Source organism: Heterocephalus glaber, unplaced genomic scaffold (genome assembly GCF_053883595.1).
Source record: "Heterocephalus glaber isolate CG9 unplaced genomic scaffold, H.glaber_assembly_v1.0 deba00001572, whole genome shotgun sequence".
NCBI lineage: Eukaryota > Metazoa > Chordata > Mammalia > Rodentia > Bathyergidae > Heterocephalus > Heterocephalus glaber.
In genome coordinates, this window is record NW_028258357.1 from 1,943,697 (window position 1) to 1,960,125 (window position 16,429).

At 32.9% G+C, this 16,429-nt stretch overlaps 1 protein-coding gene across 16 annotated transcripts in view; it reads left to right on the forward strand.

The window, feature by feature from the left end:
* The window catches only part of Mettl25 (methyltransferase like 25), a 244,640-nt gene that overhangs the window by 1,395 nt on the left and 226,816 nt on the right, over nucleotides 1-16,429 (forward strand). For 11 of the 16 annotated variants that reach the window (XR_015443631.1, XR_002390137.2, XR_002390138.2 and 8 more), the window contains exons 2-4: nucleotides 7,303-7,485; nucleotides 10,276-10,382; nucleotides 14,520-15,119. Coding sequence is in view for 11 of the 16 variants with exons in the window: in XM_087192802.1 (XP_087048928.1) it covers nucleotides 7,303-7,485; nucleotides 10,276-10,382; nucleotides 14,520-15,119 (890 nt within the window). In the remaining 5 variants the exon portion in view is untranslated. Of the gene's footprint in view, nucleotides 1-3,795; nucleotides 3,831-7,302; nucleotides 7,486-10,275; nucleotides 10,383-14,519; nucleotides 15,120-16,429 lie in introns of all 16 variants that reach the window. The other 5 variants (XM_087192796.1, XM_087192798.1, XM_004867528.4 and 2 more) reach the window with 3 other exon arrangements.

Here is a 16,429-nt window from a genome sequence, read left to right on the forward strand (position 1 = left end):
TAAATATTGCTTCCTTAATGTCACTGTTTATTTTTGAAGGGTTCGGCACCTCTTCAGTTTGTGCTTATAATATCCCGTACTTGTGCTAACACGACAACTTTTTACAAAAGCAGAAAACACGTTTGTCTTGTCAACTGATGTCTTCTCAGCACCTAGGAAAATACTTGGTATCCATTAAGTGCTCAGGAAATATTTGTTGAATGAATGAATGAATGGTTCTTGTTAGCTTTCAAAAAGCAAGCAAGAGAAAGAAATACCACCATTAAATAGAGTCCCAAGATACATATCATCATCATCATAATTGGAATAATTATTATTACATATTCTGCAATGTGATGTGTTTTAATGGATATTTTCTGTTTCAGTCTTCACATCAGCCATGTAAGATGAGTTCTGTTACTCTCAATTTATAAAACTGCAACTGAAGTTATTTGCCAGGGGAAACTTTAAAACTGACTCATTTGGCTCCAGAATCTGACCTTTTCATATCCATGACAGAAGTCTACTCTGAATTACTTACCAATTAATTGCCAAGTTCATTTATTATCAAGGTTATTATGTAATGGTATTAATATTTCCCTCAATTATTTTATATTGTCTGCTTTCCCCTTCAAGAATATAAGACTATTTTGTTTACTGCTTTATCGTTCATGCTTAGAACAATGCCTAGCTAGCATAGGTTAATAGGTATTATTCTGTCAAGCTTAATGAAATGAATGAATCAATTTGTTCTCTTAAACTGAGAATAAATGCAAACATCTTTTGGGAAAAGTTTACAACCATTTTTTTTAATCTGTCCAAAACAATGGAATCTACATTGTTAACCTTTGAATGTCTCTAGACCTAAAACTTTCCTATACAAAATATTCTATTGTACAAATTGTTAGCTGCTTCTAGTAGTAAAAAAAGAATACATTCTTATAATCACTGTTTATACAAAGTCTTAATTTTTGTTTATGAAAAGATAGCTTTTTTCCCCATCACTATATGAGGTCCTTTATTTGTGTCAGAGATCATTAGAGTCTTTTGACTAGATTTGTGTCTTATTAAAGCATTGTTAGCTGCTATCAACAGTATGAGTTAGCAGTTAAATTTGTAAAATGTGAAGTCAGAGTTCAAATTTCCCTTCTACCTAGTACCAGTTCTGTGATTTGGGGCAAATTTATTTTTTCATTCAGCATTTACCAAATGCCAGGTATATCCCAGGAACTTTTACAGAAGTTGGGGAACTAGCAGTAAACAAAACAAAACTCTTCCCTTCATCTTGCTTGCTTTCAAGGAGGAGGAAATAGGCACAAAAGAGAGAGAGAGAGAGAAAGGTTGTAAGTCCCAAGGATAAAAATAGATAAGGTGGAAGTAAATAGAAAGAAGTAGAAGAGGAAAATACGCTTTCTTTTCTGTAGGTTTTCCTGGAGAGACTTTATTGAAGTTACTCTGGAAGGAAAGATTTAACTGAAGAAAAAAGAAAAAAAGAGCCATAATGGTATCTGGAGGAAGAGAATTCCAGATTGTGAGAATAGGGAGTGCAAATGCCCTGAGGTGGGAGAGTACACAGTGTGTTTAAGGGGAAGCAGGAAATAATTAACAGGATTGTGTTTGAGGTCAGTCAAATAGAAATATTTGAGTCCTGTTCATGGCCCTCCAATCATTCCCCTGCCTACTTAAGTTTTTAAAATTAGGTCGAGGTGTTTTGTTTGCATTGTATAAATTATTACCACTCTGAATCAGTGAGGACCACAAATGGTAGAAATGAATTTAAACTTACTGCTATTTGAAAGGAAAGGATTGGCAATCCTTGGGCATCTCTTGTATGACCTCAGCAAAGCCAGTATTCTTCAAAATTTGCTGCGGTCATTAATAGAGCTAAGATAGGTCAATCACCTCTAAGCTGTCCCGCCAAGGCACATGATTATTTTTATATTCTGATTTGTTTTTGCAAAAACTACTCAGTGTTTTCTCAGTATAGCAGTGAGCTAGGTGTTGTGTGTGGATGCAACAGTGAAAGTGTAATCTCTGCAAAACTATCCAGTACATCCCAGTGGAGGAGATAAAAGACACCAGTAATTGTATGAAGCAAAATGAAAAGATGAAATGTTCCACTGTAAGCAGAATTTTATTCTATTTTCTTCACATTTGATATGGTCTGAGAATTATATACTACATTATTATACTTTTTCCTCATTCATATATGAAAATCCTGTGCTCTTAAGCATTACCCTGGAACTGCTTTTTTTATATAATTTAATTTCCAACTATTTGACAGTGTTTTTATCCAAAACAAGTTCATTTCATCTTCCAAATAAGTTTTCAATATTTTCTAATCTTTGAAATTAAGAAAGTGTATCTCTGTTGTTGAATCGCTTTCTAATTTTTAAAAATTTCCCTAATAAAATTCTATTCTCTCACCCCCACAAGTCAAGCTGTTCTTCATTTATTTTATTCTTCTCCATGTTTTTTTTAAACTTTTTATGCCATTTTGGTGGGAACTGAAGTAATCTTCCATGACAACTATTTTACATAGTAGGCACTCTCAGTTAATTTATGCTTTACCTAATTTATTTTTATTTAGCAAATGAATTTCTAAGTTTTTGTTTCTATGTATATTTTCCCCTCAAATTAAGCTATAAAAAGAGTCTGTTAGAGTTTAAATACTATGTTAAATTTTTCCATTTTTAAATTTGATTTCATATTTATAAAAATGTAGTTAAATAAGAAAATACTTTTGGCATGGTTAAAGGTACTTATATATTCAATGTGATGTTAATATTGGTACAATAAAGACAGCATGTCAATTCTTTAATCTTTCCAAAAGTGTAATTTGCATGTTTAAATAACATTTTTTCATTTCATATGCAACTATAAATTAAACTGAAAGAGCTTAGGCAGAAAGTTTCCTAGCATACAATTAAGTGATATAAATTAAATTCTTTTAAAGCAACAGTATTTATTACTTTCTCCCTGGGTAGATTGTAGGATGATGGATAGATTCAAACATTCATAAAATTTATTTCATTGGTAAGACAGATTTTAAACTTTGGTTAAACTCTATTAAACAGTGATCAAAGATGAAAGCCAAAAAACAACTATTCTAGTAGAAGCCAAAACCTTAAAATGTTTGACTATATTTTCCTGGAAGAAAAATAAATTCCCATTTTAGAAAACATGTTCAGTTCATTTCACCCAACACCTACTGAGCGCTGTTGGGGATTGGGAGGTGTATCAGTAAGGAAGATGTCATCTCTAAAGCCACTGCAGTAGCACTGGTGAGACTCAGTTAGTTTGAACCAGAGCTCTGACTACATGAGGGGGTATCCAGATGAAAGACTTGTGTATCAGGACGATGGGTGGCTGGACATGTGGACTGAGGACACAAGAAACATTTACAAAGAAGTAAGATATTTATTTAACTTTGACAATGAATGAAAATACTTCTTAAAAAGACAGAAAGTAGGAGAAGGGAAAGATTTGGGGAACATGAGAAAGTTCAGTTCACTGTTGAACCTTTTGAATTGAAAGCATCTATATGATATTCATGTAGAAGTTAATAGAAAATATCTCTAGGTCCTTGTGAAGGTTATTATTAAAAAAGAACTGTTGGTTTCTTCTTGAAATTCTGGATGATAGGTTATGTGATGTTAACAGCTACCCCTAACCCTTGGAACACAGTTACATCTCAGAACTTAGTACATAACTGCATTTTATCTTATATCACATTCTAATGTTCTAAATCACTCTTGTCTTAACCTGCGATTGTAAAACTTCGGGCTGAAATGAGGTTTTATGCTTCTCTAACAGGCTCAGTGGTGCTGTTGAAGTCCTCATGGCCTCAGGTGATTACAGCCACCACAGAGTCTTAGGAGAATTCATTTCTCCTTGTGTAGTTGGTGATGCTACAATAGTAAGTGTACTGAAGTATTGCTGTCATTCATGCATGCATGCATGCATTCATTCATTCATTCATGCTGTGTGCAAAGTACTTGTTTTCAACTGGATTAAAGCAGGGGTATTGCCTTTTTACTACAAATAGATACAACAATAAAATCTTATAAAATCTTTTATTCCTTTTTCAGAGATTTGTCAGTTATTTTATATGTAAAGATAACTTTTAAGCTTTGGAAACTTTAAGATCACTTGGAAAGGGAAGTGGAAAGGGAAAGGGAAGTTAACCAAAATAAAGAAAGTGGTTATGGAGAACAAGTGTGAAGTCCCTTACAGTGTGATCATGTATTGATCTCTGCTAGATGGAAATCTTGCCAGACCTAAATCTGTCAGGTCCCACAGCTTTTCTTTACTGCCGTTTTGCCTGATCTTCCTTTGTTGCCATGTGTACTTAGCAATATGGCATGCTAGTGAATATGGGGATTAAGAGCAAGGTCTGAAGCCACGCGGTTTGCAGACCCTGCCACTTAGTGTCTGCGCAAATATGGATTTAAGTGTGCCTTCACTAAGTCTGTTTTTCCCCTTTCAATGGGGATAAGGGAGCAGTTAACTGGCTTATAAGGATGTCACATGAAAGGGTAAGTGCTTAGCACAGTGCCTGGCACATGGTATATATGCCATGAATGTCCGCAATAATATTGATGAGTTATGAGCCCTGATGAGTCTCATCTTCCTTAAAGTGTTGCATGAGATTCAACTAAGATAAATTACTTTAAAGACAGTTGAATAACATTTATTTTTAAAATTTTTATTAATCCTAAATATCACATGTTCATTCACTGTTTTTGTCTTTAGCTTTTAATTTTTGTTATACATTTATTTGCCTTGCAATTTTTTCATAATATAACATGTATATATGACTTCTGTTTTTCCTTGTACATTGGTCTCTGATGTAAAAAGAAAATAACTTCCCTGCTTCTTGCCTAACTAACTTGTCTTGTAAAACCGTCTTATACCTATTAGACATGTCTGTGACATAGGTTACACAGAAAGTAAGACTGTAAAGGCCAGTAAAGCATATAACAAAGCAGAGCAGCAACTTCCACTAGAGGGCAATGTTGGCAAAATAATTACATCACATAATACTCCGGTTCAGGGGGCAGCTGATTTTTAAGTTTTCCCTGTGCTTCAGACAAAAAAATATATATATAAGAATTAACTAAATTTAAGTAACACCATGGTTTCTGTTTTACTAGTTGTCAGTCTCAAACAGTATACAAATACCCAGGGAAGTACTCTAAGGACTACAACACCATTGCCATAGCCACAGAACTTTCTCAATTCTTGTTTCAGAGATAGAAAACAAGACCGTCAACACTTCTATTTCTCTCTGCATCTTTGAAAAATAACCAAGTTGTGCCAATTACAGGCTGAATCACTTGAAAAACGAACAAACCAAGAAATACAACAGCTGTGTTTCCATAATTCAAAAGTATTTTATTCATCACGAAGTTCTGGATTGAGTAAACTGTTGTTAGCCCTAATGAGAAACTATTGGACTGAATCAGAAGATTTTCCTTTTTTAAAAAAAAATCAAGCATTGTTGAAAAGATAGTATTATAATTTAGGTGTACAAATTTCTAAAATTAATGGTGGGCTTATAATGAGAAGCAAATTAACAACATTTAATTCAGGTTGGATTGGAATTTTTTAAAGTATTTTCAGAAGGATACTTAAGTTGATTTGAACCTTTATTTTCCAACAGAAACATCACATTTCTTTCTGTTGGCAACATTGTCCAATAAATGACTATTATAAAGGTCCCTCTGCAAACTGAGATTTAATACTCTTATTCTATCACACTCGGAGAAATTGCTGCCCGGGGATGTTGAGACTGCTCTTAAACCTGGGAGCCTCTCTTAATAGTTGACTGCGTTTTCCCCCCTGTATCATGCCTAAATATTTTGATGTGGATTTTATTACTTTTGGCTACGTAAGTTCAGTTTGTAAACTGTCCAAAAAACTTTATATAGTATATAAAAATATATCTTAAATTCATTATAGTAATTTTATCATCCTACTTTATATTTCATTGATTCAAAAAATAGAAATTATGCATCTCTGAATTTCTTCTTATCAATGAATTTGGTACACATGAAGACCACCAACTTGAGATACTAGCCTTAAAAAAGCGTGCGCTTAAAAATGTAACTTTTACTTAAAATTCTGTAGGCAATCATCAGTTATCTTACTTTCTATTTTATTCAGGTAGCATCATTATTCTTTCTGCATAAGTGGATTTTTATAATTTCATAGCTATGAGGATCAGCAATCTGACAGAAGACTTCACAGCATATCGTAATTTTTTTTTTTGTAAAACCAAAGTTGTTCCCTAGATTGCATCATCTTTTTGTAAGATGAATATTTTCTATAGCTCAGTTAACCACTAGATGTTTTTGTTATTATTTTTACTTTTTAAAAAATAATTTTCAATAAATGAGCTTACTTGGACCTCTCTATCCAGAGTCTTTTTGAACTACTCTAGACAAATTGGAATGACTTTTTTAACCTGCATAAATAAATTATTATTCCTTGAAAATGACTATAGAAAAATAAGATTGAGCAAATCTATCAGTGTACCACGTATTCTATCAGAATAGGCAGAGTTATGCAGTAATAATAAGCCTAAATATTCAGTGACTGCTGACAATGAAGTTTTCTTTTCATTCTATGTCCGTTGTAGCCAGACAATACTTCTGCCTTTGTTCTGGTCATTCAGACTATTGTTGTGGTAGGTTCTGTCTTCACATAGGCTACAAAGCTAGGAAAAGTTCTTCTAATACTCTTAAACTTCTGCTTTAAAATGGTGTAGTTCATCTAGTCAAGATGTGGCCACTCCTGAGTCTGATTAGCTTTAAAGCTGTTACACTGACAGTGCCTGGTACACATGTGTACACCCACATACAAGTATAGGTGGTCCAGATGAGAAACTGTCTTAGTAACATTTGTACCACTGAGATTGTTGTTAGTGCTCCATAGGCAGTGAGAATAAAAGGTAACACTATTGCAAGGACTGACTTCTTTAAAATGAACAGTTGTAGGTCAGAAAGGACAGTTTAAAAGTTTATTAACTATATTATTGTTCAGATTTTTAAATTTTTGGGAAGAGCTCTTAGAACAAAAAAGGCCAAATTTTAGTTTGACACTTAAATATATCATGGATAAAACATTAAAACTAGGTGCTACAAGTAGGTAATAGTTTAAATAACAAATATAAATGGAACTAATTTGAGATATTGCCACAATTCACACAAAAATGAAAATATGTAATTTGCCATAAAAATTGTTTATTAAATTCTCATATAGATTGACTATCAACTATTTAATTATTGCTAATTTTCTCTTTCTGTCCTGACTTTTTAGGTGTTACTGATTTTCCCAAAATATTTTGTGAAACTTCTCAGAGCCTAGTGAATGTGGAAGCCTTTGCTCTGGTTGCAAAATACTATTCTGTCCAAAACTTGGGAATCTGTACTTCTTTAGAACAGTTACTTATAGCTCTTCGAGGAAATAAAAAACAGAGAACTGGTATGTTCATTCGTGCCTGTAAGTATATATGCCTTTTAGATACTTTGAAGCAGTATATTATTCATATATACATATCTTTCCAATGAAATTCATTATTAGACCTTATAGACCCTGATAAATTAGCTTTTATCTAGAAGAGTAGGTTTTCTCTTATAGTAAACAAAACAATTTATAGATTTTTGCATTTTTTCCCACTTTGACCTCTGGCTGTCTTCAGGTAGTTGCTGCTCCTCAAGTAAGACTCCAGAGAGCTAATTCAAATTCTCAAATCCTTGCATTTATTTTGTTGTGATGGGCTGATGTTCTCTATGGCTAATAAAAAAGAGGATAGGGTTTTAGGGAAATATGGGGAAGAAACATGAGTCAAAAAGTATGGAAGGCATAAATTAAAACAAAAGATAAAATAGATTAAAATTCTGCTCCATGAATAATTACATTAATTGTAAAAAGACTATGCATCCATTAAAGGACTGAGATCAGAAGACTGGTTTTTAAAAAAAGGTAGTCCTCAATAGTGAGATAGAAACTGCTTTAATAATAATAATAATTGTTATGTTTATAATAAAATAATGAACCTCATTTCTTTATTGTCCATGAAGCTCCATTATCTCACTCAGTCCTCATTTCCTCACCTTTTTATTTTGAAAAGGTCAGAACCTACAGAAAAGTGTCAAGATAGTACAATGAACCCTGTATATTTTTCTCCATTCACCATTTGTTCACTGTTTGTTAAAACTTTGTCACATTTGTGGTGGCTCTCTTTTACATACACACTCACACACACTTTATCTGAATCCTGTAACACTTTGCCCTCAGATATTTTAGCATTTATCTCCCAAGAACAAGGACACTTTACTACATATTTCCCAGCCCATTTGCACATTCTGAATTTTAATACTGCTACAATAATACTATCTAATAAGCTATCTAAATTCAAGTATCTAAGTTGTAAAAAAATATTTTATAGCCATTTTTCCGTAGTATAGGAGTCTGTCTGGGCTCATGCATGACATTTATTTATAATGTTTAATCTCTTCAATTTGGAGTAGTGCCTCAGCCCCTCTTTTTTTTTTCCTGACACTGATACTTTAATGCATATAGGTCAAGTTTCTTTCTTTCCCCGATTAACATTTTAGTTATACATTTTGACAGAATTATTACTTAATTCCTTTTTCATGTATCACACTAGAAGGCACATATCATTTTGTCCCATTATTAGTGATAGTAATCACTTAGTAAAAGTAGATCCATTAGAGTTCCCTATTGTAAAGGGAACTTTCCCCTTTGAGTCCAATGCTTTTAATTTTATTTTTATTTTCTTTTTTCTCTAAATTTTTTAAGTGAAATTTTTTCACGGTATTTTTCCTGGAGCAATACAAAGAGCTATTTGGTAAATCATGGTTTTTTTCTCCAAATGAGTTTGCCAGCAAATGGCTATAGTCCATTGGCACCTAAAGCACTAAGAATTTATCCCAGCTGTTGTTGACTACCATTGACTGAATGGACCTCTGCATCAAGGATAACACTCATGTCCCTTTCCCTAGTTTATAAAGTGTTAGGACTACAGTTTGAGCATCGAGGTAAATAAGAATGCATCCTTGGCTGAAATAAGCAGTAATATTAACAGTTGAGGTGTGAATGGATTCTATCTTATGCCCAGCATAAGACAGAGTTGATTTAGGCAAGTAGCAGTGCATGCTGGTGATAGGTGAGGGTGAAAGGAGTGTATTCCTCATCCTGGAATACACATCTTATTTGTTTGCTTATTTGTTAGTAGAATGAGATTGTTTCTATTGTGAAATCTAAACTGCTCAAAGAACATGTACTAAAATGCCCTTGGTATGTTACCAAGAAGGTGCTTGTTGATATCTGTAAAACCCTGAGGAATAGCCATTTATACCTGGGAGGAACTTGTCAAAAAGGTTCTCATTGTTTTGCAACACAGTATTCTAGGTTAAGATAGTAGCCAGGCATTCTCAGATGTGAACTCTGTCGTGCTGAAATGACCGTACCAGTCGTGTGTTTGATTTTACCACATTGGCCAACTCTTGTATGTCTGATGGTCTTGACTACCTTGTCACATGCTCTGACCATATTAACATGCTTTATAATTTGACATATATAGCATACACTCTAAAGTGCTGTCCTGAAGAATATTCTTCAGTGTTAGAAATTTTGTACTTGTGCCTCTTAGTACAACAGAAACTAGTCATATGTGACTCTTGAGCACTGCAGGTGTGACTGGGGCAGCTCAGAAACTTACTTTGAAATTTTGTTTGAGTGATTTTTCACTGTAAATTGAAATAATAACGTGTTTAGTAGCTACTGTATTGGACACTACAGGTTGTGAAATGACTGTTCAAAGTTTTGCCTGTTTTCCTGTTTGTGTAATCTTTTTCTTACTGATTTATAAGTGTTTGTTTTGTACTTGTAGCCCTATGTTTTGGAACTATCTTTTCCGACATTGTGGGTTGCCTTGTCACTCTGTTAAAATTGTCTTTTGATGAGAAAGTTTCTTTTGTAGTACAATTTAATCAGTCTTTTTATTTATAATTATTTGCTTGTTGTGTCCAGGAACATTTTTAGTAAGTCTTTGGATCTTATTAATTTAAATTTGATTCAGAGCATCTGAACTAACAGATCTTTCACTGAGACACAAGAGTCTTTATATTATTTTCAGATTTAATTTTAAAAACATGAACATTAACTGATAATTTTTTTTAATGAGCATTAACCGATAACCTGGCTTTGATAAAATTACATTTTACCTTAATAGCAGTAATTTTGGGGCTTTTTTTTTCCATTCAGGTGAAAATCTGAAGCCAAATGAGTTTATGAATGTGAAAAAATCTCATGAAGTTCAGGCAATGTCAGACCTAATCTGCAGTATTGCTGATTACTGTGGAATAAAACAAGTAAGTGTATTTCCCTATGTTTTTAGGTGTTAAAAATATTGCACCTCCCCCCCAGGGCCTGAGGATTTAGCTCAGTGTTTTCACCACCTGCCTCGCAAGTGCAAGGTCCCAAATTTGATCCCCAGTACTAAAAAAACAGACAAAAAAAGCCCCTTTTTTGATATCATTAATTTCTTTTTTATGCTATTATAGCATCGTTAAAATACCAGATCTTTCAATATATGTTCTAATAACTCCCAGGTTATTGTTATTGTTATGCTGTGTAATTATAGTGCATTTATAGTAAAAACATGATATAACTATTAATGTTCTGCCACAAATTTCACTTTTCTGAATGGATACAAGTTAAGGATAATTCACTTTGACAAGTTGTAACTCCATCTTGAGGCAGAATGATGAGGATGATTTTCTCCAAAATTGTTTGCTGCCAGGTGCTCTCAGAATCTGAGTTGCCAATCTGTGGTCTGGGACACTTTCCTTATCATAACAAAACAAAGGGGTTATATTTTTAGAATTTAGGTTCTTTCATAGTGTCTAAAAATAGTCTTTCTCTTATCCCTCCAAAAAGCTCTGTGGAGGTAACGGAGGACTTTTCTTTTTCCTCCTTTAATTTTTATTAGGTATTAGAGTTTTTCCCATGGATTTACAGACTCATGAATTTGAAAATTAGAAAGCTATTTTAGCTTGGGCTAGGCACAAAGAGCCACTTGTCACAGCCTAGACCTCTGGGTTAGGGGCTAGGGGAAGAACCTAACCTTTTCTTCACTGTGCCAGGCCTAAGTAATACCTATCAGTATCAGTAATTAATTTACCTTGACAATGGTTCTTAGTTTCAGGAGCAAGGACAGGTACACCCTTTTCCTAAGTCTCTCCCCTCTGATGCCTCATCTGAATCCAGGGGGCACGTGCTCTTTCTAAATATGCCTTCAGTGTCTACCAGTATCCACTAAGGGTAATAATAAGAATGGACTGCAGAGGAGGAAGTGGGTAGTTCAGTTAACATTGAAAGGAGCATAACAAGGTTAGACATATAAGGCATCAGTTAATAATAGGAGAACCAGTAGAGAGAACAAAGCCCTGAAGATAGAAAATTCAGATAACTGGCCTTAAGGTAAGCCAAAGGAAGACTGTTCATGTAGGGTAGATATTTAGGTGCAGAGCAGGAGAGTGAGATAAAGGTCCATCCTTTGGGGGAAAAGTAATCTGAATGAAGTAGAACAACAAAATCCCAAAGAACTGGTCTCACATTCTTTGTAGAAAAAAAGGCAAAACCCTAATCATTTAATTTGGGGCTACAAAGCAAAGCAGAGGAAATAGAGAAGTAGCAAAAAGCATAATGTATACTCTGTGAAAAGGACTTCAGTTAGAGTTCCTGTGAGCTTAATTTTTAGACTTTTCTTTCCATTACTTATGTAACAATGCCATATCACTGTGTAAGATTTATTCCCTCATCAAATATCATTGAGTTAATCACATTCTAGCCATTGTGCAAAATTATTTCATACCCAACTTTACTGCACCCATGTTAATTGTACAATTTGATTTTTCAAATGTGTGTGTATGCTCATGTGACCTCTACAATCAAGGTATATGTTTCCATCCTCAAAAGTCTCATCAGCTCTCTTTGCAAGGGCATCCTTAAACACTGCTGGCTAGACTGTAGCTAGCATGAGATAACCTTTGCAGTAAACAGTTTGCCATTATTTTATAAGCCAGAACAATTGCATACTCCGTAACTCATCAATTTAACTTTAGATGTATACCCTCTCCCAGAGAAACTTTGTTCACAAGCATTGGAAAGCATGTACAAGAATGTTCCTAATAGCTAAACACTAGTAACAAACCATATTTTTATCCATAGCGAATTGAATAATCTGTGATGTGTTTACGTACAGGAACATCATATACCAGTAAAAGATAAGCTATTACTATATGTATCATATGAATGTATATTAGAAACAAAACTGAATAGGAAAATAAGCAAGTTACAGAAAACTACATGTTTTATAGTACTGTTTTTTAAAATCTATTAAAAAATAATAGTATGTTTTCAATACAAAAATATATGCAGAAAGACTAAGGAAGCAACGGAGTCAAATAGTAATTTGAGAATAGTTGTCACCTTTGGTGAGGGAAGCAGGGAGATAGGATATGGAAAGAAAATATAGTTATATGTAGTGGAAATAATACTCTGGGTTTTGGGATGGAAGTTGGCAGATGCTGTAGGGTTCCTGATGGTCCCATTTCTTGATGTGCTAGCCTGGTTTTTACCCAACAATGTCTGCATTTCATCCTTGCATGTTTTCTCTTATTGAATAGTGGATACATTTCAGGTGGGATGATTCTTAAGTATGTGTTCTGTACTGAGTCTCAGAATTTCCCAATGGGATTAAACCCAAGTTGCCCCATCGTGGTATCTTGCTAAATAATACACTTTTCCTAGAGCTGCTATTCTTGTCTTTTTTCCTACCTTCCTTCCCATGTCTCTCTTACCTTCTATTACATCACTTACAGTTAAGTCTTGTTGACATATTTGCATTTGATATAACCCAAAATAAAATGAAGTGTATTTATTTTGTGCTTCACACTTCACATGCATACTACCTTTATTCTTTATTTTATTTCTTTATTCTTTATTTTTATTTAATGCTGTGTAATACTGGATAATTTTAATTTGATAGATTTATTTTTATTTTTAAAGTGTGCCAAAAATATTTTTGAAATGGCTTAATGCTTCATGTTAAGCCTACTTTAAGAGAACTTTTTCATAGCAATGGTAAATAAAACAACCAAAAATTTATGATTTCGGAAAAGGCCCAAATCAGTCCATTGTAGAGTATCCTTGGCAAATGAAAGATTTTTTGGTAAGATCACATATTAGAAATATTATTTGATTTTCTCAATGTTTAATTGTGTCATATATTTACTAAATATACATTTAAAACTTAGATTTAATAAATAACAGATTTCAGAGGTGGAGACTCAAATTATGAAATACTTAATCTTAGCACTGGCCATAGAAAAGTAGATTAAAAAAGAAAGAAAAAAAGTTCATTTCTGCTTAGCCATACTGCTTCCTGCATGACCAAAACTGACTTCTCACACACATCTCCAGGGCTTTTTAATTTTTATTTCTAAAATGCATTCATCCACTCATACTTACCTACTTAATTTATTCATTCATACACAATACACAATATTTTCTTAGCTTTTACCATGTGTCAGAGGCACTGTTACTGAGCCTGCGGAGGTGAATAAATAAAAAATCTTTTGCCTTCATGGTATTTATATTCCAATAAGGGGAGAGAAACAATAAAAAGATTGTATTCTGTTGTATATTTTAAAGAGGAATGAAATAAAAAGGGAAAGGAGGAGTTAATTCAGAACTTTTCCTGTGGATGGAACATATTCATTGGCACTGAAGTGGGAATAGTTCTTGAAACAGCGAGGAAGCCAGATCAACTCCAATAGAATGAGCAGGATGAAAATAACAGGAGCTGAGGTTGAAGTGAGAGAGTGCAAATTATGATGCCTTTGTGGTGATTTAAGGTTTTATCCTTAATAAGATGGATCATTTTTTTCTGTTGTGTTATAAAGGAAACATTTTCACTATTTTTGACTCTTTATTTCACGGTAGTCTTTGTTTATACATTTAAACTAACTCTTTTAAGAAATTAACCATTTTAATTCACTTGTTCTAAAATTTTCCTTTCAGATTGTTTTGCTACTATATTGCACATGTTCTGATGGCTCATTTTTAATTTCTATTGACTTCTTACTCTTAAGAGATTGATAAATCTACTTACTATTTTTGTTAACTTTTTAAATATAATCTCCAGGATTTTCTGTGCACACAGTCATATGAAAAGATAGTTTTACTTCTTCCTTTCCAATTTTTATGTATTTTATTCTTGCTCTTGATTTAGTACATTGAATAGCCAGGCAATGTTGAGTAAAAATGACCAGAGTGGTTGTTTTTTAATAGAAAAATAACAAGTGTTGCAGGTTATGTAAATTATATAATACATTTGTTCACTTGCTTTAAAATATATATATATATGTGTGTATATATGTTTGTGTATATATGCTTTTTATTACCAACTGACTAAAATCCTGTCATTGTTTTTCTTGCTTCAGGTAATTGACTTGGGTTCTGGTAAAGGCTACCTAAGCTCATTTTTGTCCTTGAAATATGGCTTAAATGTTTATGGAATTGATTCCTCAAATACCAATACTCGTGGGGCTGAGGAGAGGAACCGGAAACTAAAGAAACATTGGAAACTCTACCATACTCAATCTAAAGTAGATGTCAATGGCCTGGCATTAAAAATGACAAAAGAAAGAAAAGTGCAGAATGAAATGAAATATAAAACAGATACTGAGCAAGTGTATAACAATAGTCCTGCAAAGCAAGAAAAGATGCCTACTTCAGATTTTTTGCCAGATTTTTCAAGCTCTGTAATTTCTGACATTAGAATACAAGTGGAAAACCTACATACGCAACCATATGAAGAAGAAAATTTGTGTTTTGTAAATACCTTTTCTCTCATAGACTTTTTGCCTATTGATGCCATAGAGCCTATTTCGTCATCACAGATATCTAACAGAGAAATGTCTGAAGTAAATAAAGGGAGAAGAAAAATGACATCACAGTCAAGTGAATCAAATATATATTCACCATTAACTTCTTTTATCACTGCTGATTCAGACCTACATGACATTATTAAAGATCTGGAGGTGATTTCACTTTGATTCATTTGATACAAAATGCTATAAACAGAATTTAATTTGATAGGTGTCTTAACATACTAATACTAGCATTAATCTAAAAAACCAAGAAAATAAAATAGTAAGCATATTTTCATTATACCTACACCTGCCAAAAATTTAAGAAAAACGTATTTCCATAGAGTACCTACTACTCATTTCAGTTCTCCTAAATCTCATAGAACTGACAAAAAGCTAGTTGGTAAGCTGAGTTTTCTACCCCAGTACACAGATTGTTAAAATTATAATTCAAGAAAAATCTTACGTATGTCATGTTTTTTAGCTGACACATAATTATACATCTTTATAGGGGACAACATGATGCTTTTGTACATGTATACATTTTATAAAGATCCAGTGAAGGTAGTTGGCATACATAACATCTCCAATATTTATCATTTTGTTTTGTGTGAGAACATATATTTATAGCAAAGAGGTACTTAGTACAAAATTATGTTTGTTAGATATGGTGATCAAATATGCATTTGGAATGGAAATATGTAATTTCCTTGAGCAAGAGTAGTTTCTAGGTTTTCTTTAAAGTTGGAACATTTTTTTAAATTTCAAGTTTGTCAAATTAGGTAATTGAAAGAAAACAGATCTTAAAGACAATGTCATTTGTTAAAACAAGGTTATAGAGAAGTTTCTAGAGTTCATTTGTCTTAACTCTTTTCAAAAACAAGGTAGTTTTTGGAGTTGCATATTCTACCATGTTAAATTTTTAAGAAACTCTTACCCAGAGAAATGAGTAAATGAGATACCAGAGTTCTTTATAAATTTAAATTCTTGTTTAGTAACTGGCCAGTATTTTGACATTTTGTAAATGAGTAATTTTTCTTTCCCCCAATATTTTTAGAAGTCACTAGTTAAAGGAAATTAGTTAATTTTTATGAACTGATGTTCTTATATATTAAAATAGTAATTAGGTTATTCTTTCTCATAGGCTTAAACAAATTCTATGAATTTAACCTTATTTTTGAAAGTATAAAAATCTAGTGCATATTGTCATTTTTTAAGTTTTTAAAAATCTTATTGGAAGTATATGATCAGAACTATGCAAACACGAAAATCATCTAAAATAAGGCAAGGTAGAATAATGTTTTTTGAGTCCTACAGTGTGAGCCAGCAATTTAATAACCAAAATTCACTATTATTTCCCAGTCTCCCTCCCCCTCCTCCAAATAATACTTAAATATTTTACTCTTAGGATAATATAGTGTTTATATATCTTTGTCCCCTAGCTGCTCTTTGCTAATACTATGAACTTTATATGATGAATA